Here is a 25,832-nt window from a genome sequence, read left to right on the forward strand (position 1 = left end):
GTGGGACACAACAAAGGCAGTCCTGAGAGGAAAATATATAGCGGTACAAGCCTTTCTCAAGAAACAAGAAAGGTCTCAGGTACACAACCTAACCCTACACCTAAAGGAGCTGGAGAAAGAACAAGAAAGAAACCCTAAGCCCAGCAGGAGAAGAGAAATCATAAAGATCAGAGCAGAAATCAATGAAATAGAAACGAAAAAAACAATAGAACAAATCAACGAAACTAGGAGCTGGTTCTTTGAAAGAATTAATAAAATTGATAAACCCCTGGCCCGACTTATCAAAAAGAAAAGAGAAAGGACCCAAATAAATAAAATCATGAATGAAAGAGGAGAGATCACAACTAACACCAAAGAAATACAAACTATTATAAGAACATATTATGAGCAACTCTACGGCAATAAATTTGACAATCTGGCAGAAATGGATGCATTCCTAGAAACATATAAACTACCACAACTGAGCCAGGAAGAAATAGAAAGCCTGAACAGACACATAACCAGTAAGGAGATTGAAACAGTCATTAAAAATCTCCAAACAAACAAAAGCCCAGGACCAGACGGCTTCCCGGGGGAATTCTACCAAACATTTAAAGAAGAACTAATTCCTATTCTCCTGAAACTGTCCAAAAAATAGAAATGGAAGGAAAACTTCCAAACTCATTTTATGAGGCCAGCATCACCTTGATCCCAAAACCAGACAAGGATCCCACCAAAAAAGAGAGCTATAGACCGATATCCTTGATGAACACAGATGCGAAAATACTCAACAAAATACTAGCCAATAGGATTCAACAGTACATTAAAAGGATTATTCACCACGACCAAGTGGGATTTATTCCAGGGCTGCAAGGTTGGTTCAACATCCGCAAATCAGTCAATGTGATACAACACATCAATAAAAGAAAGAACAAGAACCATATGATACTCTCAATAGATGCTGAAAAAGCATTTGACAAAGTACAGCATCCCTTCCTGATCAAAACTCTTCAAAGTGTAGGGATAGAGGGCACATACCTCAATATCATCAAAGCCATCTATGAAAAACCCACCGCAAATATCATTCTCAATGGAGAAAAACTGAAAGCTTTTCCGCTAAGGTCAGGAACACGGCAGGGATGTCCATTATCACCACTGCTATTCAACATCATACTAGAGGTCCTAGCCTCAGCAATCAGACAACAAAAGGAAATTAAAGGCATCCAAATCGGCAAAGAAGAAGTCAAATTATCACTCTTCGCAGATGATATGATACTATATGTGGAAAACCCAAAAGACTCCACTCCAAAACTGCTAGAACTTATACAGGAATTCAGTAAAGTGTCAGGATATAAAATCAATGCACAGAAATCAGTTGCATTTCTCTACACCAACAGCAAGACAGAAGAAAGAGATATTAAGGAGTCAATCCCATTTACAATTGCATCCAAAACCATAAGATACCTAGGAATAAACCTAACCAAAGAGACACAGAATCTATACTCAGAAAACTATAAAGTACTCATGAAAGCAATTGAGGAAGACACAAAGAAATGGAAAAATGTTCCATGCTCCTGGATTGGAAGAATAAATATTGTGAAAATGTCTATGCTACCTAAAGCAATCTACACATTTAATGCAATTCCTATCAAAGTACCATCCATCTTTTTCAAAGAAATGGAACAAATAATGCTAAAATTTATATGGAACCAGAAAAGACCTCGAATAGCCAAAGGGATATTGAAAAAGAAAGCCAACGTTGGTGGCATCACAATTCCGGACTTCAGGCTCTATTACAAAGCTGTCATCATCAAGACAGCATGGTACTGGCACAAAAACAGACACATAGATCAATGGAACAGAATAGAGAGCCCAGAAATAGACCCTCAAATCTATGGTCAACTAATCTTCGACAAAGCAGGAAAGAATGTCCAATGGAAAAAAGACAGCCTTTTCAATAAATGGTGCTGGGAAAATTGGACAGCCACATGCAGAAAAATGAAATTGGACCATTCCCTTACACCACACACAAAAATAGACTCAAAATGGATGAAGGATCTCAATGTACAAAAGGAATCCATCAAAATCCTTGAGGAGAACACGGGCAGCAACCTCTTCGACCTCTGCCGCAGCAACATCTTCCTAGGAACAACGCAAAAGGCAAGGGAAGCAAGGGAAAAAATGAACTACTGGGATTTCATCAAGATCAAAAGCTTTTGCACAGCAAAGGAAACAGTTAACAAAATCAAAAGACAACTGACAGAATGGGAGAAGATATTTGCAAACGACATATCAGATAAAGGACTAGTGTCCAGAATCTATAAAGAACTTAGCAAACTCAACACCCAAAGAACAAATAATCCAATCAAGAAATGGGCAGAGGACATGAACAGACATTTCTGCAAAGAAGACATCCAGATGGCGAACAGACACATGAAAAAGTGCTCCATATCACTCGGCATCAGGGAAATACAAATCAAAACCACAATGAGATATCACCTCACACCAGTCAGAATGGCTAAAATCAACAAGTCAGGAAATGACAGATGCTGGCGAGGATGCGGAGAAAGGGGAACCCTCCTCCACTGTTGGTGGGAATGCAAGCTGGTGCAGCCACTCTGGAAAACAGCATGGAGGTTCCTCAAAATGTTGAAAATAGAACTGCCCTATGACCCAGCAATTGCACTATTGGGTATTTACCCTAAAGATACAAATGTAGTGATCCAAAGGGACACATGCACCCGAATGTTTATAGGAGCAATGTCCACAATAGCCAAACTATGGAAAGAACCTAGATGTCCATCAACAGATGAATGGATCAAGAAGATGTGGTATATATACACAATGGAATACTATGCAGCCATCAAAAGAAATGAAATCTTGCCATTTGCAACAACATGGATGGAACTAGAGCGTATCATGCTTAGCGAAATAAGTCAAGCAGAGAAAGACAACTATCATATGATCTCCCTGATATGAGGAAGTGGTGATGCAACATGGAGGCTTAAGTGGGTAGAAGAAGAATAAATGAAACAAGATGGGATTGGGAGGGAGACAAACCATAAGTGACTCTTAATCTCACGAAACAAACTGAGGGTTGCCGGGGGGAGGGGGTTTGGGAGAAGGGGGTGGGATTATGGACATTGGGGAGGGTATGTGATTTGGTGAGTGCTGTGAAGTGTGTAAACCTGGTGATTCACAGACCTGTACCCCTGGGGATAAAAATATATGTTTATAAAAAATAAAAAATTAAAAAAATAAATAAATAAATAAATAAATAAATACCTACTATGTGCTGCAGATTGTCTAAGTTGAAGGATGATGATATTTTGTTTTTCCATTCAATTTAGTCCCTTTAAATTTGGTAATGATAGTAAAATTTTATATTATGTAAAATTTATATACAAATTAACATTTCCTTCTCTGTGTATTTTTGTAAAATGCCATGGTGATACATTAAAATATTTTCTGAAAATAAAAAAAAAAAAATAGACTCAAAATGGATGAAGGACCTCAATGTACGAAAGGAATCCATCAAAATCCTTGAGGAGAACACGGGCAGCAACCTCTTCGACCTCTGCCGCAGCAACATCTTCCTAGGAACAACGCAAAAGGCAAGGGAAGCAAGGGAAAAAATGAACTACTGGGATTTCATCAAGATCAAAATCTTTTGCACAGCAAAGGAAACAGTTAACAAAATCAAAAGACAACTGACAGAATGGGAGAAGATATTTGCAAATGACATATCAGATAAAGGACTAGTGTCCAGAATCTATAAAGAACTTAGCAAACTCAACACCCAAAGAACAAATAATCCAATCAAGAAATGGGCAGAGGACATGAACAGACATTTCTGCAAAGAAGACATCCAGATGGCGAACAGACACATGAAAAAGTGCTCCATATCACTCGGCATCAGGGAAATACAAATCAAAACCACAATGAGATATCACCTCACACCAGTCAGAATGGCTAAAATCAACAAGTCAGGAAATGACAGATGCTGGCGAGGATGCGGAGAAAGGGGAACCCTCCTACACTGTTGGTGGGAATGCAAGCTGGTGCAGCCACTCTGGAAAACAGCATGGAGGTTCCTCAAAATGTTGAAAATAGAACTGCCCTATGACCCAGCAATTGCACTATTGGGTATTTACCCTAAAGATACAAATGTAGTGATCCAAAGGGGCACATGCACCCGAATGTTTATAGGAGCAATGTCCACAATAGCCAAACTATGGAAAGAACCTAGATGTCCATCAACAGATGAATGGATCAAGAAGATGTGGTATATATACACAATGGAATACTATGCAGCCATCAAAAGAAATGAAATCTTGCCATTTGCAACAACATGGATGGAACTAGAGCGTATCATGCTTAGCGAAATAAGTCAAGCAGAGAAAGATAACTATCATATGATCTCCCTGATATGAGGAAGTGGTGATACAACATGGAGGCTTAAGTGGGTAGAAGAAGAATAAATGAAACAAGATGGGATTGGGAGGGAGACAAACCATAAGTGACTCTTAATCTCACAAAACAAACTGAGGGTTGCCGGGGGGAGGGGGTTTGGGAGAAGGGGGTGGGATTATGGACATTGGGGAGGGTATGTGATTTGGTGAGTGCTGTGAAGTGTGTAAACCTGGTGATTCACAGACCTGTACCCCTGGGGATAAAAATATATGTTTATAAAAAATAAAAAATTAAAAAAAAAATCACAAAGAAAAAAAAAATACTACATAAAAAAAAAAGTGATAGTATGATTTTTAATGATGGTTAGATAAAAGTCACTTTATTGATTATGCTGACATTCTTTACATTTTTCCCAAATCAGCGAAACTGTTGCTTTATTAGTGTGCAAAGAGTTGATAGCATTAGTCAATCTCTTCATACATTACTATAACTTACAACCAATTGACAGAACTCCAGGATATATTTCCACAATAAAACAATTCTTTCTTTCTTTTTTTTTTTTTTTTTAGAACAAGGAGACTATTGAAAATCAGAATCACAGACTTGCAAGGGAAACACCGGCAGATTCGTATGGAAGTATAGCTATAATGTAGGTGTAATGTGCTGTTCTTAAAACAAATTGCCAAATATTTTGCATGCTGTGGGGTTTTTTTTTTGTTTTTCTTTTGGTTCACCTTATAACATTTTCATCCTCCCTTTCCGTGTTACATCAGCAGTAATACTACAAGCTTAATACTTCAAGGCAGCCTTTGAATATGTTCTCAGATTTCCTGCTATAGCTGAGAATTTCTCAGACAAATGCAGAGAATTAAAGATTGTAGGCCAAACAAGTATGTGGTCTTCAGCTCAGGATAATGGTTATAAATACAACCAAGTACAGGTGGGTTTGGCCCACAGGGCCAAGAGGAGCAGGTAAGAAAGAGAAAGAGAGGGAAGAAAATAAAAGGTGTTCTTTACTTATGCAATAGTACATGAATACATGTGAACATAAAAATGTATACAGATGAAGTCAAAGATCTTCCCTTAATCATTCTCCCTTTATCCAAATCCCCTACCCAGAAATAACCATTATTATCTGGTATACCTTCACATAAATATGTATCTATAAATAATAATATTTATTGTTTTTATTATTCTGCAGTACAAGTAAATATTTTTGTATTATAAATTAGATATGCCTATATAATTATAATTAAATTATAATTTACATAATTGTTTTGAGCCTTCATTATTAGAATTGGTTTAGGTAAATGTAGCTTTTCCCATTAAATGCTCATTTTTGCCGCATCTATAGGATGTCACACTATATTTTTTGTTTTTCAAGTTGTTGAACGTAATTCTACTGTTAGATTTGACTAGTTCTTATAATAGGAAGCTAGATATATGATTTTTTTATTATTTATTATCAAAAGTAACTTTTGAGTGGCTGAAAACAAGAGATCCTCCCAAAAGTGTATGAAAGAATAACCCTGATTAAATAACTTAAACTTCTAAAAATCCAATCATTTTTTCTTTTTTTTTTTTTTTGGTAGATAATATGATATATTTGTAGAGTGTATTCACAGGACTCCAAACTTGATAAAACATTGAATTTTTCTTTAATATTCATATTCAATTTTCTAGGAAGGCCCTACTTTTTTTGATTAAATATTAAGCATAGTATTGAGTTTTTTATTCTGTGGCTCATATTTGCTAAATACATAACTATTATCTTACAGGCAGCTTTCTTTAGGTAGAATTCTCATAAAAAATAATTTTGTTTATAATTAGGTGGGCTCAGCCTTATTATAAAATCCAGGCTGCTTTTCCCACACTCTCTAAGGTAATGGTTTTCAACTTTGTAAAATTGTATCAGTCCTCTTCCTCCTTTCCTTTTCTTCCTTCTCCTTTTATAAAGCACATATGGCATTACCAATTTTAATATCAGAGTGGATTAAAATCAGTCTGCTTTTTGGGATAATTTCACTACATCACCTGAGATAATTGTCCATACCGTGATATACCCAAATCAGAGCTGGGAAGCTCTAGTTTTCCTAGAGAGAATTAATAAAACTGCATTTTATTTCTGTTTGTTAAAAAGCAATGTTTTTCAGAATTAACAAATCATATAGAATGCAAATAGCTACAATTTCTCAGTTACTTACCTTAGTGAGAGCGCTTACAAGTAGCTCAGTGAAGGGTAGAAAGGAGAGAAAGCAGAAGCTGGAGAGGTGTTATTCTCCTTTAGGTAGAAGAAAAATCTTAAAAATTTAAGACATACTCTGAATTCCAGGATTATTTCAGGGCAAGGCCTTGAAAATTTGAACAGAAACTCTTTTTGTTCATATATATGTATGTATGTATATTTATTTATTTATTTATACTTTCTATTCTGATAATAGAATATTAGAAGGGGGAAATCTGCCAAATGATTTGCTGTAAGGGTAATCATCAAATGACTTGTTGAAACCAAAAAAATATAAACTTGCTTATACTGAACATACTTTAGTATTGAACTAAGGCTAATCAAGGTTGATAGTTGATATAGTGAAACTATCAAGAGCTGGTTTCTAAACCAGGACATTTATTAACTAGCTGTTTTAACTTGGACAGGCTATTTTGACATATCTGCATCTCAATTTCTTTATTTGTACAACAGAAAAATAATGCACAATGCCTATTTTTATGTGTACACTGTACAATTTATACAATGGATGTAATAATGTTTTTCTACTTAATTTCTTAAATTCCAGTGGGTAAATAATGTATGTAAAAGAATTTTGAAAAATAGAAATACCATCTGTTACTGTGAGGCATTATTTTTACTGGATTGGTTACATGTATAATTATTTTGTTCAATACTTGTTATGTAATAGTATTGGAAGAGATATAAAGCATAGATAGATACACTCTCTGTTCTCACCAGGCATATAATTATTTAAGGAGTAAAAACTGTTAGTGTAAATAATAATAGATTATTATAAAAGCTATGAAGAGCTTAGTATGAGTGTTTTGAGGGCTAAGAGATGAGTTCAGCCTGGGACAATTTAAGATTTCATCACAAGGTTATACCTGAGGAAATTTTTGAAAAATTGGTTTAATTTCAGCTCATCTAGATTGGTGAGGATGGGGAAATAAGACATTTTGGGTGTAAGAGCAACAGTGAAAAAGGCATATTTATGGAACTTCAGGGCCTATATTTAGAGAACAACAGTTTACATTTTGGCTGAAATAGAATATTAGAAGGGGAGTTCCAGGAATTAAGGTCCCTAGAAGCCAGATAATGAAGGGATCTGAAAGTCAGACTAAGAAATTTATAAACACTGAGTGTTATTGATGGTTTCTTCAGCAGAAGAGTGATATGAGGTATTTGTAGGGAATTTAAGCAACTTTTCTAGATAACATGGTCTTAGATTTAATATGTTTGTGAATATTTTAAAATAATTTTGGTGAGTACTGAGCAGTAGTAGTAGTTTTTATGAGGGAATCTTTGGGCACACAACTGATACACTAAAACAATTATAAGGTAACTGAGCAAGATTCAGTAAATAAAGTCGCTTTACCCAGACAGATTTTAAGTAGCAGGGGAAGTAAAGGAGATATCTTTATAAGCAGACTACTAATTAGCAGCTTCAAAGTAATTTGCTTAAAAGAAGCAACACAACAAGATCCCAGGGAAATAATGTGATGACAGATCAGAATCACTAACCCTTTTACATAATTTGCCTTAATAAGTAATGGTAAATATTTGTTCATAGTGGAAAAAGGCATAAATCAAATATAAACAACTCAAGTCCAGATTCTTAATGTGACCCAAGGACTAAAACAGAAACTAACTGGCCTATTAAGTAGCTTCCTAATACTTACTTTATGTGTTTTTCACTTTTTTAAAGAAGGAATTTGTGTTCTACTTTCCATTTTCTGTTCAAAGAGAAGGCATTGAAGAGTGAAAATCACAAATAATCATAACCATATATCTTTATTAATGCCATTGCTTAAAGCCACATTCAGGCATTTTGCAAACCATAATCACAAAGGGCAAAGGAAGAGGAAATGAAAGAAAGAGGGAAGAGGAGAAGGGAGAGGGGAGAAGGCAAAAGGAAGATGGGAGAAAGAGCAGGAGAATTTCCAGTTCCATCCCATTGCCCAAAATATTTATTTTGGTTTATCTTTGATTTTTGATTTTTAAAGATTTTTATTTCTAAAAATCTTAACCCTCAGTTAGTGTACAGTCTATAGTGGAGGGGAGGAAGGACCACATCTGTAATATATTACTCAGTATTATAAGTACATTACACAAAAAACAAAAAAAAAACCAGACACACACACAAAAAACAAAAACAAAACAAAAAAAATAAGTACATTACAGTTAAATAGTAAAAAGTGATACTATCTAGGAGAACACATTTGAGATGGAGGTGGGAATGGAGTACTACATTGAGGAGAGGGTAAGAAGATTCAGTACTGGATGTGTCTTTAAGAAGAAAATTTTCCAGATGTATTTTAAGGGTTAAGTAGGATTCCAGAGAAGATGTGAGGGAAGTGTGGCTGTTGCCAGTGTGGGGAATGAAATGAACAAAGGCAGGGGTGGAAGAGAGGCAAAATGCTGAGTTTCTTCAAGAAAAAGCAGTAGAGTGTGTCCAGGACACAAGGTGGGAGGAAGTGGGTCGTGGGAAGTAACATAGTAAAAGTAGAATAGGACTATTCTTTTTTTAAAAAAGATTTTATTTATTTATTTGACAAAGATCACAAGTAGGCAGAGAAGCAGGCAGAGAGAGAGAGAGAGAGAGGAAGGGAAGCAGGCCCCCGCTGAGCAGAGAGCCTGATGCAGGGCTTAATTCCAGGACCCTGGGATCATGACCTGAGCCAAAAGCTTTAACCCACTGAGCCACCCAGGCACCCCTAGAATAGTGCTATTCTAAGGAGACACTTTGATGTCCTCGAGGTGAGGAGTTTGAACCTACCTTTGGAACTTGATAATTAAAGTTTTGAAAAAATTCTGTACCACAAAGTAAATGACATTTTATTGCTGAGATTATTAATCCCACATCAAAGTAAAAATTGATTTTATCTCTTCATAATACTTCTATCAAAGTTCTCCTGAAGCACTGATGAATTTTTAACTAACTAAAAATTAATCAACTTATTACCCAGTGCTAGAGCCTTATATATTTTGATACAAAACAATCAATACAATTTATGAGAAAAATGTTTTTTAAAAAAGAATTCTGAATAACAGCAAAAAATGTCTGCCTTCTTGATAAATTACAAATTGTTAACACATTGAAATGTTCATTACATTATTATCTAGGCCTTGGTTTGTGTCAAAAGATTTTAAGTCATTCATAAATAGAAGCATATACATGATCATGAAGTAAAAATAAGAAACAGGTATCAGATGTTACTGTGTAAAATAAGTAAGAGTCGAATGTGTAGACCAAAATATATAGCATAGCATGGAGGTTACAAGCATTGACCTACAACCAGACTGCTAGATTTAAATACTAGTTCTATCACATACTAGCTATATGAACTTCAGTAAGTCATATAACGTCTCTGTGCTTCAGTTATCACATCTGTAAAGATGAGAATGATATTTGGACTTTACTTACTAAAGTTTAAAATTAATTCAGTGGATTAAGGGAAATAGGAAGTTCCAGAGAGGTTATAAAAAATAGATCTTGTTCCTAAAAGAAATAAAGATGCATTTTGATTGAGGATGGTCATTTTTTATCTTTTTCCTCTTCTTAACCATTTGCTTTGCCAAAAAGTGAGGTTCTGGGAAAATCATATAGACAAACAGAAGGATAGATACATACATAACAATGTTTTATTTAGGTTTATGAATTTCTTTTTTAAAGGTTTATGAATTTAATTCTATTTCTCCTAAAATAGTCACTCTACACTTTACTTTGAGAGTTTGTAGCTTCATTTTTTATTTCATTTTTATCTATCCATTATAGCTGATCATGTAAATTGGAAGCACTTTGTACCACCATAAATTTCCTTGAATGTGATGATCTTAGAGGTAATTCTGTCTTCAAATGTGTAGCCTGGCTGTATAGATTTGCAGTGTCCAGTAGAACACTTTGCAATGGCGGAAATGTTCTACATTTGTGTTGTCTGATATAGTAACCATCAGCTACATATGTCTGTTGAACAGTTAAAATGTGCCTGGTTCAATGAGGAACTGAATATTTAATTTTATTTGATTTTGATTAATTTAGATATAAATGGAAAGCCTCATGATATCCTATTAGAACTGTAGCTCTAGAGGAAACATTAAGAGGCAGATAGCAAACAAGTTTTAATGCCCAGTGTCTTTGCATTTTAAAAAGAAAAAAGTAAGCACAAACTAAAAAAAACTCCATCTCAAATATTAAGGTTCAAGTTCAAAGACTCTAAGAGCATGGGAACTTCCAAATTACTCTTTCTAAGGGAGTCTTATGCCAGTAAACATTATAAATATATTCCTGCCATTCCAGTCTTTTGATCATATACCATGAGTTTTAGAAAATTGTTCTAATGGTTTTCTTCATCAGTCTTTCTTAGCTAATAGAACCCTAATAAGCCTTTCAAGCATACGTCTTTATGTAATCTTTCCAGTATTAAAAGAAGTCTTACTTTATAGCCTATTCATTCATTATCTAGTAGCCTATTTTGTCTGTGCAACTAGGGACTTTTGTTGGCCATATTTTCACAGCAGTGGTAAAAATGGAAAGAATCAGCGAGTGTCCAGACAGTGTATTCAACACCTTCACATATTATCTCATTTAATGCTCACTAAAACCCTGAAGGAAGGTATCATTGTTCCCATTTTAAAATTGAGGACACTGAGGTTCTGAGAGGTCAAAATGTATTCTAGGTTCTATGACACTAACACTATGTGTCAGACACTATGCTGTATGTTTTCCATCACGTATTATCGAATTTGACTCTAAGAATGATCCTATGAATTAAGTGTTATTGTCTCATTTTACCAATTAAGATACTGAGACCTATAACTAGCATGTCCCTGAACCAGGAATTAAATCCAGGACATTTAAAACATAAACCTACACTCTTAGCCACTACACTAGACTGTTTCATAGTTTGGATCTGCTAAAGTCTACCTCATCACTGCTCATTTATTATTTGCAGCTCTCTATGAGCTATTCCCCATAGATTCATTTGTATGGGAATTTTCTCTGCACAGTGTTTTCTGTGACTCATCTTTATACTCTACAAAATATGAACCTCTGCAGCCAACACCTATTATCTTTCATTTACTATTGATAACTTATCAAAGAATTCAAGTCTTTGGTGCAATAAATACGGGAGAAATGGCAAGATTGCTGGGAATGAGAATTAGGCAATAGAGATTACATACACAATATAGGACTTTGTTCTCTAAATATTTGGAAGCTTGTTGAAATGAACATGGAACTTGCATGCTGTCTAATTTGATCTTTAAAACTTTGAAAAACTAATAAATAATATAATGTTCCAAGACAGAGTCTTAAAATGACTGAGAATCACCAAAAGTAATAATAGTGACTTAGGAACAGTTTAGGACCAATAGTTTCAAAAGAGACAATATCTTGGGGTGCCTGGGTGGCTCAGTGGGTTAAAGCCTCTGCCTTTGGCTCAGGTCATGATCCCAGGGTCCTGTGACTGAGCCCCAGGTCGGGCTCTCTGCTCAGCAGGGAGCCTGCTTCCTTCTCTCTCTTTCTCTCTGTCTGCCTCTTAGTCTACTTGTGATCTCTGTCAAATAAATAAATAAAAATATTTAAAAAGAGGCAATATCTTTAAATACCAACTGACATTTATGCTGACAGAATTTGCCTAGGCAAACTGCTATTTGAATACATTCTCTGAATAGTTTAAAAGATGTTTTTGTTAAAACTTTTCGAAATCAATAACATGGTTAAGTACCTGCCTTAGGTTATTGTTCAGTGTTGTTCTGAACTTTGTACAGGAAGAAACATAAATTATACTGATTTTCTTAGATGAAACAAACACTTCCTTGATTTAGGATAAAATCTGTAACTCTATTCTCATGTTAAGAAAGCAATAGAATCAATGAAACAAGATGGAATTGGGAGGGAGACAAACTATAAGTGACTCTTAATCTCACAAAACAAACTGAGGGTTGCTGGGGGGAGGGGGGTTGGGAGAAGGGGGTGGGATTATGGACATTGGGGAGGGTATGTGTTTTGGTGAGTGCTGTGAAGTGTGTAAACCTGTTGATTCACAGACCTGTACCCCTGGGGATAAAAGTATATGTTTATAAAAAATTTTAAAAAAAAAAGAAAGCAATAGAATGTACTAGAAATAGAACTTCTTCCCCTCATTTCTTTCCTCCAAAAGAAATTTCTCATTTAAGAGACTCATTCTTTCTCTTTTCCTGAAGGAAACTAGGAGAGAAAATAAGTATACAGTCTCTTTGCAGTACATGCTTTTTGACTTTAGAAGTATATAGGGTGCCTGGGTGGCTCAATAAGTTTAGTGTCAATTTTCAGCTCAGGTCATGATCTTAGGGTCCTGGGACTGAGCTCTGCATTGGGCTCCCTACTCAGCAGGAAGCCTGCTTCTCTCTCCCCCATTCCCCCTGCTTGTGCTCTCTCTTTTCCTTTGTCAAATAAATAAATAAATAAAATCTTAAAAATAAAATAAAATAAAACAAAAATAAAAACTGAAAGTACATATGCTCTGTTGGAGATTTTTTAATAAAGAAGTAGCTTCTGGTGTAAAAAAAAAAGTTAGCTCAAATACACTTATTTTAAAAAGTTTTCACTTTTAAATGGGGTTTAACAAACAAAAAGCAGAATCAGACATAAATACAAGGAACAAATTAATGGTTGCAAGAGGGAAGAGGTGTGAAGGTATAGACAAAATGCGTAAAGGGGAGTGGGAGATACGGGCTCCCAGTTATTGAATGAATGTCACTGGAATAAAAGGCACAGCATAGGAGTTAAGGTCAATGATATTGTAATAACATTGTATGGGGGCAGATTGTAGCTGTATTGTGGTGAGCACAGCATAATGTATGGAGAACTTGAGTTACTATTAGTATGCCTGAAACTAATGGAACATTGTGTGTCAACTATAGTCAAATAACAAAAATTAAATAAAAATAAATGGCAAATCTCCCAGTTGTTTTACCATGAATTGTCAAGAAAAGAAATTTGGATCACAGCAGTTAAAGGACCAGTTCACCTCCTTTCCCCTTGCCCTATCTCCCTTTCTCACCTTGTCTATCACACACACACAAACACACAGAGCTTGTGAATGTCACGGCCTGAAAACAGGCCCAGCAATTTATCAAACCTCCCTTAAACAAGACACAATTGGCATGGGCATTTTTACTCAGCAATTAGTTGCATTCACGATTTCTATAGCTTTTAACTGCAAGCATAAAAGGGCTGACCGAAGCTGAAAACATGGGCCTCTTTATCCCATGACCTCATTCGTTTTTCTACAACCTACTTCCCTGAACAATCATTGACTTTTAGTGACCACACCCTTGAACAACAATTTATCAAAGCAACACACTCCTCCCTGCAGAACAGGAAATTTTTCTGATAGTGTATAGGAATCTGGCACAGCAAAGGAGCTATCCACAATCTTTGTAACCAAAGAAAAGGGGAAAAAAATCATGTAAACAAAGATAAACCCAAGCTGAGTAATTGTTGATAGCAGAGCCTGTCAATAACACACATAAAAGCACATTCTCCCCAGCTGCTTTCTAGAGTTAAATTTGGTTGTAAATTTTAACTTCAAAAGAATGGTAACCCACATGACACACAGATTATAAGATCCTTTCTTTAAATAAAACTTGTTTTGTTCAATAAAATACTAATGCCCAAAGCACAAAATAATATTTAAAAATGAAATATAGACATATGGAACACTTACAGACCAGGTCCCACACATCTATCCTCAAAGTCGACTCTCCCTGGGATAAGGCAGTGGTTATTTATCCAAATAATCACAGTGCTTTCTATGTAATAGGCACTTAATAAACATTAAATTCAATGAAAGGCTGGTATTAAAAATATTTTATTTTGATTCAATTCTCTCTCAAACAACAGAATTCCTTTGCATACGTGGAAAATATCTTGAACTTCATGAAAAGCTTAATTGGTGGGTGGGAAATATATATGTTGAGTGATTTTACATCGATGGTATTCATTAAGGCAGTATTTCATTTTGAGTTAATGATGGTAGGTTAATATTTAAGCTTTTTAAAAGGCTGAGTGGTAAGTTGTTTTATGTAGTTTCTAGAACTTCATTTATTTATAAGACTGCTTTTAGTTTTAAAAATGCATCCATGCCCTTGATTACCTCATGTTTAATTTTACCTATCTATATGGATAAACCTGGTAATTTTAATCCTAGAATTAATTTAGGCAATTTCACCAGCAACTATTTTCTACATTCAATTTTCTCTGATCTAGCAATCAGATAAAATAATAACCGAGAGAATAATAAAATGTATCTATTAATTATAGACAAGAAACAAAGCAACAGTATATCTGGAGAAATTTAAAATGTTTGTATTTATAAATACCAGTGTAGTGCACAAGAAGGCAATAAAGGAAAAAACATACTAAAAAGCCAGAAGAAATAGGGGCACCTGGGTGGCTCATTTAAGCCTCTGCCTTCAATTCAGGTCATGGTCTCAGGGTCCTGGGATCAAGCCTGCTTCTAGCCCCCATGGGGGGTGGTATTTGGTCAGCAGGGAGCCTGCTTCCCCCTCTTTCTCTGCCTGCTGCTCTGCCTACTTGTGATCTCTCTCTCTCTGTCAAATAAATAGATAAAATCTTCAAAAAAAAAAAAAAGCCAGAAATAGAAAATATTGAAGTGCTGCAAAAAACATTTAGGTAAATCTAAAATGTCTACTATATGAGCTAAAATTAAGATCAGGAAACAAAGAAAAGTGACACCAATTACAGTTTCTCAAAGGGAACATATTGTACTACTGAAAATTATAGATTTTTTATATTTCATTTTATTTTATTTTATGTAGGCTCCATGCCCATCATGGGGCTTGAACTCAGTCTTGAGATCAAGAGTCTCAAGATTCAAGACCTGACTGAGGCAGCCAGGTGCCCCAGTTATGCATATTTTTAAATCTTATGAATTATCTTAATGTTATCTAAACACCAAAATGCTAACAAAGTAAGAGTTTGACTGACTTTATGATAACCAACAATTGATTATACTACACGTTTTACTACCTGCAAGGATCACAAGCTCGAGCATCAGAATAGTTGCTACATACCAACTCAAAATGTTTCTAAAATATGTCATATTAAAGAAAGACTTTATTAAAACATAAAAAAAAACAAACAAAAAGGGTTTTGAGTAATATGTACTATTTGCTTGTGCCTCTCATGGTATATAATAAAGCTGCTGCCTCATCTTACCCATTACATTAACATGAAGGTAATTTCAGATCAAATCTAAGTTTTACTTTACACAATACCATCCTGCCAAGAAACAAGAAGAAAGAAAAATAAAATAGAAGAGTTTCTTCATCACATTATTTGTGACAACTATCTCAAAGCTTTCTTGCCAAATTATCTTTTAGTGGATTTGTGAATGCCCTTTGATATCTAACTCAGTTTGAAATTTTATAGTCAAATTTTCTTTCTTCTTGTTTCACTAAGGGAATGAAACTTCTTGGTTTGTCCTTCACTATACATCACCTATCTCATCTTCACACAGCCCTTATTTTTCTTTCTTTCCAATTATAACTTCAGACTTCAGAACACTCCATTCCAATCTCATATCCCAGTTTTTGTGGCCATATTTTCTGTGCCTAGGGTTCTTTATAAACTCCTCTATGGGGAACTGTGTCCCAGGATGGAGATAGTTTTATAAGGATCACTTTAATAATTATCAGGTAGAAAGAAGAAAAAGCCATGTAAAAATCTTGATCAGCTTGGTCCTGAGATGACTAAAAAAAGAAAGTTGAACTAAATACAATAGAATACAGGGCTCCTAAAACTTGCTCTGTAGTCAGTATTTGTAACTTGTTAAATTTATGCTGTTAAATTTTTATCTGTCTTTATTAGCAAGATGACAAGAAAAGAGGTTGTTTTTAAATAACTATTACAGTTAGGGTGATTTTAACATTTCTATAATAACGGTAACTAGGTTTTGTATTGTTTTGGAGCTACTAAGGAACATAGATGTCACCCACTTTACTGTTTATTAACAACCTAATACTAAATATTGGAATGTACATTCACATAATTATTTATCAGTTATGCAAAGCAGTATTTTTTCCCTTTGTATTTTTCTTTCCTTTGACTTCAATACAGGTGGAGGGTTTTTTGTTTGTTTTTTATTGGTTTTTTTTTGTTTTGTTTTGTTTTGTTTTTTTCAGTTAGGAAATTAATGACAGTAAATCCTGGATATTTTCTTCATATTTTTTCTCTCAAATTAAGCTAAGCATGAAATATCTGTAAAATTGTGGCCTTTTTATCTCTGTCTTTAAAAATTCTTTTAAAATAGTTTTATTACATACTTTAGAAATTTTGCTTCATATCCTATTTTAAATTGTGGTTTTGGGAAAAATAACTCATATTATTCCAGGTTGGTAAAATAATGGAACATCAGATAATATCATCGCAATGGTTACTTTTTTAATTCTTTACAGTCTAAATTTTATCTTGAAAACATAATTTTAGTTTGGACAGATGTTTCCAGAAAACTTAAAGTCATGCAAGTTTAATGTAAAGGGATTTAAAGAATGAAAATAGACATAGAGCTCTTATTTTATAGTCTTGCAATGTTCCTTTACATTCATTGACAAGATTATTAGCACAGATACTGGTGCTAAAATAACCCCTTTAAAAATAACTGTATTTTATTTTTAAAAATGTCTTAGAGTTTTGCTTTTTTAAGCATTTATATAACAATTGATTACATCTTGCCTTCCTCAATCCTATATCTATTCTTTCAATCCTCTTTCTACCAATATTCATGAATTATTCACTTTGGCTGTATAAGAACCAGTGTGTCATTTTCACAAGATGAAACACATACAACAATTTGAACAGGTATTTGTGCATGTCACTTACCCAGCAACAGAGTACTATTTGCTGAACACAAATAACTGCTCATTACTCCATATGAGCCATTATCTCTGAACTACCTATTTTATCTAAAAAATCTGTTTACTTCTGAAATAAAGTGAATCAGTGGGAACTAGTCTATAAAAGTTATTGTATTCAAGTTGAAGATTGCTTTATGGTAAGAGCAAGGGAATACCCCGGATCAGATATCTGATCTAACTGTGCTCTAGTTAGATCATTAAACTCATAGGAGCCATTAAACAACCACAGGAACTAGTAAAGAAAAGTACAGCAAGAGATGGAATTTAAGTGACCATACATTGCTTGTATAGCTACAATCCACCAAAAGATAACATCCTGTAGACCAGAGGCAGAGAAGCAGAAAGAAAATATATGTGGTTCAAGATATCCACTCTCTATAAATCACACAGAGTTATCTTAATGGTACCTGAGAATGGTTGCTCCAAACCAAATTTTGGTAGGAGGAGGCAGTTTTGAGAGGAGAGAGAACTTCCTGTGAGCTGATGGGGTCCAACGCCTGAACAACTTTGTTCATGGGCCCACTGTAGGTCCTCACTCTCTCATACACTACATTTTTTTCTGGTGGGTGCTGGGTTTGGCTTGACTGATGATAACAGTGGTAATGCTGGGGCTGGCACTGCAGCACCTCTGGGGGTTGTGGAGTCCCACAGCTGCTGCTGCTCATCTCACTCCAATAGCTTGAGCTCATGATGTTCTCAGTGGTCAGCAAGGTACTCTGCAGACGCTCTCCCTATGGAACAGAGAGAGAGAGAGAGAGAAAGCACTGGTGAATAAGGGTAAGAGGGCAAGCAGGCACAAGTAGAAGTCATTTATCAACCCCCTCTGCCTGTAGTGGTGCCCCTGGAGAGGTTAGAGTTACCTGAGCAGCAGCAGGAACAGGTCTGGCAGCTGCAGAGGAGGCAGCAAAATTATTTGAGTGCAAATGAAAAGTAGAGCCACCCTGTGAGATTGCTCCAGGAAATGGTACTGACACGCCCCTCATGGGTGGATTCACCTGGCAGCTTTACTTGCCAAGAGAGGCCCTGCTTTGCCACAGAGATACAAGGCTGCATTCAAGTAGGTAAGGGAATCTGGAAAGAATAGAAATGAGGAATTTTAGGGCTGAAGCCAGAGCTTCCAAGTCCACAGTCTTGGAAATTCATTTAACTGTAAATAAGCATACAAAGACATGCTTGTGTCTAAGCTTATTAGAGAAAAAGTAACAAACATCACATGAAAGTGACTTTCCCATGGTTCTTAAGCTTACTAAAGAAAATTACGGGCATGGATATTATCATTCCAGAGTCCCAGATCAAAATACAAAGTATTAGCGTAGGAACACACTAATTTTCACAGATAAATTTGCATTCTTTGAAAACCCAGTTGGTAATTTCATTTAAGGAAGATTGTCATGGGGTCTCCTTCTAACAACTCTAATTTATGGACCTGTGTATCTTGCTCCAGACCTCATATGACTTTCTTAACTTATATTGAAGTAGATTTGTCTACATGATTGTTGTCTATAAATGGGAGATTGGTCAAAAAAGATCTTACCGTTCCACAAATACTTTGCATTTCAGCATTTACATTTATTGTTTTGCATTTTTACAAAGGAATGTACTCTGATTTCATGTGTGTCCTAAAAAATACTGAGTTTGGTTTCTTTTTTAGTATCTAGTTGTTAAGGAAGCTGCGAGTCTTGAAAGGGGCCTGACTTTATGAAATGAGATTTAAACATGCTCAGCACTTATATTTATTACTACTTGAAATTACAATAATAATGCCTACTTACCCACCATATTTTGCCCTGCAGGATACTTTAGCATCACTGAACTATAGAATACTCACTAAGTGTGTCTTCAGAAAAGGGGTGTCTTCCTGCTGTGTATATACATCACAGAACCTAACACACCATCATCATTCTGGAGAGGAGGAGAGTATCATTGAGCTGGCTAGCCAGTCTTTTATCTGCTAAATGAACAAAAAGTAGTGATTTAATGGTAATTTACTATGACCAGGTACTGTGCGAGGAGCTTTACATGGATTAGCTGTCATCCTCACAACTTTATGCATGTGTATAGGAAACAAACAGAAAGCCACAGACATTTCCCAAAGTGAAACAACTAGTAAATGGTGGGTCTAGGATTTTAGCTCATTTTAGAGGTTAAGCTCTTATTTACTGCATTATTCTGCTATATACATTTCAAAATTATGCTCTGCACCATCCCTCATCTTCTATGTGGGAAATCAAAGTATAGTTTTGAACTGCTGGCTTGTAAGTGACTCTAAAGGCATCTTTGGATTTTTTTATGGGAGAGAAGCAAGCAAAATGCTGAAAATCAAACTTGAAAACTCTTTAAAATTATTAAAAATAAATTATTGTGTATTTACATTGCATGCTGTATGCTGCCAATCTAATCCTTTTTCATTTTAATGCTATTTCTCAAGAATCAATGAAAATTTAATTAGAAACAGTGACCTGCAGAGCAGTCTTGGAAAATATCAGATTGATAACCTGTTAATATCCTTAACAGTATCATTTTGGATAGGCTTCATGTGTGAACAGGGAATGGGTAAGTGAGGTCATCCAGTCAGCTCTGATTGTTGAAATCTGAATTTAAAATACACACAAACAAACACATAAACATAGTACTGTTAATATTTCAGCCAAAAGATGGCATACTAAATAGAAATGGCAATGAACAATAAAACTTCCTCCATCCATAAAAGGGTGACTATACCTGTTGTGCATATTGCTTGGATATATGGCATTTTGAGGCAACCACCTTTATTTTGCCCTAACTTGGGCAAAAATTAACATGTGATATCCTCCAGCCTTGTCCAATATTCTTCCCCATCTGTGGGTATGAGACAGAAAGAGAGCTTAAAGCTCAGGAATAGTGTATAAGAAATGAGATTAGGCATTATCTGGCAGACAAACCACATCTAACTATGAAATATATGTTGACCACCGTAGTTCACCTTAGAGAGGATTAACAATATTCTTATCAAAGTTCCTGCTCCTTTTCTGAGAATTCACTTGTGCTTTTAATGATCTGAATCTCCAATTGTTTTATTTCTCCTTAATGCAAATGATATTCTCATCTATTTTTATTAATAAATGCATATAACTATATTAGACTGTTTAATAATGGTATTTGCCTGTTTTCTACTTGAAAACCTAAGGGATTGACACTGCATTCTGCAAGCTTCATGACTATGCTACCCTTCTCACATTGGTGGATAGAATAATCAGAGTTGATTCCTTATTCTCAGCTCCAGACTTGTTCACATAATTCTAAATTATATTTCTGGCAGTTATTTTGTTTTACTCAGTAATATAGATATTTTATGTTTATTACTGAAAAAACTCATTTATATGATACATTTGATTTCCCTTTAGAACTAATAAACTCTTAGAAACTAATTCAATTCTAACAGATTATTTATTTATTTATTTATTTTTAAGATATTATGTATTTATTTAACAGAGAGAGACACAGTGAGAGAGGGAACACAAGCAGGGGGATGGAAAAGGGAGAAGCAGGCCTCCTGGAGAGCAGGGAAGCCCAATGTAGGTCTTGATCCCAGGGCCCTGGGATTATGACCTGAGCTGAAGGCAGATGCCCAAGGACTGAGCCAGGCACCACTCTCACAGATATTTTAAAAATAAATTTTATTGTTCCTGATTATAAAAATAATTCATTCTTAAAAATTCAAATAATTGGGGCACCTAGGTGGCTAAGTCAGTTAAGTGACTGACTTGTTTTTGGCTCAGGTCAGGTTTTTGGGTAGTGAGATTGAGCCCCATGTTGGGGTCTGCACTCAGCACAGTGTCTGCCTCTCTCCCCCTCTTTCTGCCCAATCCCCTAACCATTCTCTCTCCCTTTCTCAAATAAATAAATCTTTATTTTAAAAATTCAAATAATTAAAGAGATGTATAAAGTAGAAAATGAAACTTCCCATATTGATCGTAGGAGAAAGGGATGGGCTAAAGATCAGGAATATTTGCTGTATACATTATCAGTAATTTAAAAAACTGATTATATTTTGACTGAGATGTTTTGAAGATCATCTGAAAAAGTCTTGATTTTACCTACCTCATAAAATTGTTCTTAGAATCAAAAGAGAAAATGTCTGCTAATTATAATGCACTATCCATATACAAGCTTAAAAATATTACTTATAGATGATGTATGTGATTTTTGTAAAATAGTAAGGTTTGAAAAGCAAATATGATGGGCCTGGCTTTTGAAAAGCTTAGCTACCTAAAACATTGAGGTAAAATAGATCAGTAATAAATTTATCAAAATGGGTATACAGAACTATCTTAGAATATTAAGCAATTTAAGTTATTATAACTTTAACACCAAATGAATTTCATCAGCATCAGCAGTAATGTTTTTATATGTATAACTAATCTTGTACTCCACCTCTTGTTTTATGGGATTGATGTCCAGGTCTATCTCAAGCCCTAGTCCACTATTAAAGCTTATGGTGTAATGTCAAAGGGTAGAAAGTTAAAGTGAAGTTACTAAAGTCTTTTTACTTCTGCCTTCTCTATGATCGAAGAGAAGTATGTTCATATGGAAAGAGTCAATAATCATTGGTCAGAGAGAGCTGAAGCCCAAGATAATGAGATATTATATGAAAGCACCTCTGTTTTACTAAATGAGTCCAAGTCACTTGATCTAGCAGAACTCCATTCCAGCCTTCTGACAGATCTTAAAGATGAGCTTGCTTAACTGCTATTGGGAAACTTTAGACTGGGAAATGTTTCAGAATAACAGATATGAAGAAACATTGTTTTGATTTAAAAAAATGAATGGTAAAGTTTACAAACTGAACAGCTTAGTCTAACAGCAATCCAGTCAAAAGTCTTTATCAGATTATCAGCTATCTGATACACAAATTTAGAATGGAAATTTGTGATCTCTAAAAGACCTTTGGTTATCCTTTATCCTGGTTTCTGAATCTCAGTCCTTTAGTAAATTTTAACTGTGGATAATTTGTGGATAAATTTTAACTGCATAATTTTGCTCAGAACTAATTTCAGTGTTCCAAGAGCCACACTAGAGAAAACGAGACTTCATTTCTAGACAAAGTAAATCACTCCTCGGTATGATTTTAATGCAGTTGAACAAAGACCAAGCCTCAGTGATTCTGGCAGACCCCCAGGGATATCTGACCTTTCCTGTAAAAAAAGTATGTCTTGAATAACACCAGAGTGTTTTACCTAGAAAAGAGAAGTGCTTTGCCTCCAAATGAGTTCAAGAAATACTTGGTTAAATATCATTTGAGAAATAGCTTTACTGACATAATTATAGCTTTTCATAAGCTAATATACATTATGATCTAAATAGACGATGTAATGTGCAGAGTTTTTCAAGTTTTGTTAGTGATGTAATATATTTTGAGTGGAATAACTTCAGTTACTTGTATTCTTCAGATGTTTTCTTCTTTATGCTTATTTCCTCTAAACTAAACTCATAAAGCAGGTGGGAATTCACACCTAATTTATAATTCTATCAATAGTCCCTGAAACAAAAGCAGTAGCTTCACCTGGAAAAGTTTTACAAATGTTAATTCTTGGGCCCCACCCCAGATCTCCTGAGTCAGAAACTCTGGGGTGGGGCTCAACAATCTGTTTAACAAACTCTGCTGGTGATTCCAAGGCACACTAGGATTTGTAAATCTCTGAGTTATATCAGTATGTTTTGGACAAGCTTGGATAAAAGAGGAAGATGGTAGTGCCAGAGGGATGAGACTTTCAGTATATTAAGTAAAAACTCACAAGCAGCTCAGGTGATTATAATAGAGGTGAGCTACAACCCTTGGTAAGAGTCAAACTGTTTTATATATAAGGAGAAGTTAGAATGAGAATGAACTATGGTGTAGTACATCAGTTATGTTATCTAAATTATCTGATGTTAAATATAAAATATTTTTATTTTAATAAAAGGAAAATATTGGAGATACCAAAAGACTATATAGTGTTGATGAGTGTAGTTTTGAAGTTAGACAGACCTAGATTTAAATTTTAGCTGTACTACATATTAGCTCTATGGCTTGGTAAATCATTTACTTCTCTGAGCTTCTGTTATTCTCAGTGAAATGGATAATAGCCTATAACAAAAGATTGGTTGTATGGATTAGATAAAATGCATATAAAGTGTCTATCATGGTGTCTGGTACATAGTAACTACACAATAAATGGCAGTTCTTAAAGATTCTGCTCCAAATTTGGTTTGGGATAAAGGAAAAAGAGCTTGCTATGGATTTGCCAGTGGAAATTTGCTTAGAGTAGAAAGTAATATATGAGGCAGACTGGACTTACAAAGGGGAAAAATGTGGGGAAATACTAGGTAACTTAGTCACCGAGAAGCCCCAATCAACTTAACAAAAAGGAGAAGGTATAAAGAAGCTTGATTGTAAGGCAAGCATTTATTTAAAAAGCTTGACTTGGACTAAAGAGTTTAGTTAGGAGATAAAACAAGTCTTTTGGGGGCACCTGGGTGGCTCAGTGGATTAAAGCCTCTGCCTTCCAATCAGGTCATGATCCTGCGGTCCTGGGATTGATCCCCGCATCAGGCTCTCTGCTCCACAAGCAGCCTGTTTCCTCCTCTCTCTCTGCCTGCCTCTCTGCCTACTTGTGATCTCTGTCTGTCAAATAAATAAATAAAATCTTTTTTAAAAAACCAAGTCTTTTGATATCTGTTCTAGATATTGGTGTGCAATATAGATAAATTATAAGGAGTTTTGTTTCCTTGGGGGAGTGGCTATTTTCATTAGAGGGGGATCCATTAGAGTATCTTCAATAATCAACATCTTTTTATTGAAGTATAACAACCAGAGTGTTATATTAGTTTCAGGTGTAAAATATAATGATTCAACAATTCTATACATTACTCAGTGTTCATCTAGATAAGTGTACTCTTAATCTCCTTTATCTATTTCACCCATTCCCTCACCTCCCTTAATTCTGTATAAAAGTACCCAAATCAAACAGAAAAAAGGAAATAATAAATATAAGAACTGTATAAAGTTAAACAAAATGTCAGTCAGAGAAAGACAAATAACATATGATTTCTATCATATGTGGAATTTAAGAAACAAAACCAATGAACATATGGGAAAAACTGAGAGGCAAATCATAAAACAAACATGTAGAGAACAAACTGAGGCTTGCTGGAGGGAAGGTTAGTGGAGGATGGTCTAAATGGGTGATGGCTATTAAAGAGGACACTGGTTGTAATGAGCACTGTGTATTTTATGTAAGCGACGAATCACTAAATTCTACTCCTGAAACTAATATTACGCCACATGTTAACTAAATGGAAATTAAGTAACAACTTGAAACAAACAAACAAATAAAAAAGTACTAAAATCTATAAGAGAAAAGCAAAACAATAGAGAAGAGTAATAAAACCAAAAGATGGTGCTTTGAAAATAAATAATAAAATTGATAATCCTCTAATAAGATAGACAGAAAAAGAAAGTACAAATAACCAAAATCATGAATAACACTACTGACTCCACCTACATTAATAAGATAATGAAGTGCCCTATGAAAAACTATGCACATACATTATCCAACTTAGAATAAATGGACCAATTCCTTGAAAACCACAAAATACCACAGCTCACTCAAGATGATACAGATAATCTGATCAATCCTACATCTATAAAATAACTAAAATAAATAATAAAACTTCCAAAAAGAAAAATGTTGAATTACACCAAACATTTAAGGAAAAATTAATACAGTCTCTATATAATCCCTTCCACAGAATAGAAAAGAAAGGAATATTTTATAATGTATTTTGTAAAGTCAGCATTACCCTGATATTAAAAAGACAATACAAGGGGGCACCTGGGTGGCTCAGTGGGTTAAGCCGCTGCCTTCGGCTCAGGTCATGATCTCAAGGTCCTGGGATCAAGCTCTCTCTCTCTCAGCAGGGAGCCTGCTTCCCTCTCTCTCTCTCTGCCTGCCTCTCCATCTATTTGTGATCTCTCTCTGTCAAATAAATAAATAAAATCTTTAAAAATAGGCAATAAAGGAAAACTACAGAAAAAACAACAGAAAAACAACCCTCATGAACATAAATTTAAAAGTCCCATCAAAATATTAGTAATTCAAATCCACAATACACAAAATGAATAATATATTATGGGCAAGTGGGATTTACCCCAGGAATGCAAGACTGATTCAATGTTTGAGAATCAATCAATATAATTCACCATATTAGCAAACAAACAAACAGAACATAAAATTACCTTAGTGAATGCAGAGAAAGCATTTGATGAAACCCT

At 34.9% G+C, this 25,832-nt stretch overlaps 1 protein-coding gene across 1 annotated transcript in view; it reads right to left on the reverse strand.

The window, feature by feature from the left end:
• The window catches only part of POF1B (POF1B actin binding protein), a 130,530-nt gene extending 112,043 nt beyond the window's left edge, over positions 1-18,487 (reverse strand). Inside the window, exons 1-2 of the mRNA XM_059156811.1 lie at positions 18,400-18,487; positions 17,947-18,270 (exon numbers count right to left, since the gene is read on the reverse strand). Coding sequence (XP_059012794.1) covers positions 17,947-18,228 — 282 coding nt within the window. The 5' untranslated portion in view covers positions 18,229-18,270; positions 18,400-18,487. The remainder of the gene's footprint in view (positions 1-17,946; positions 18,271-18,399) is intronic.
• Positions 18,488-25,832: the final 7,345 nt, after the last annotated feature.

This window comes from Mustela lutreola, chromosome X (assembly GCF_030435805.1).
Source record: "Mustela lutreola isolate mMusLut2 chromosome X, mMusLut2.pri, whole genome shotgun sequence".
Lineage (NCBI taxonomy): Eukaryota > Metazoa > Chordata > Mammalia > Carnivora > Mustelidae > Mustela > Mustela lutreola.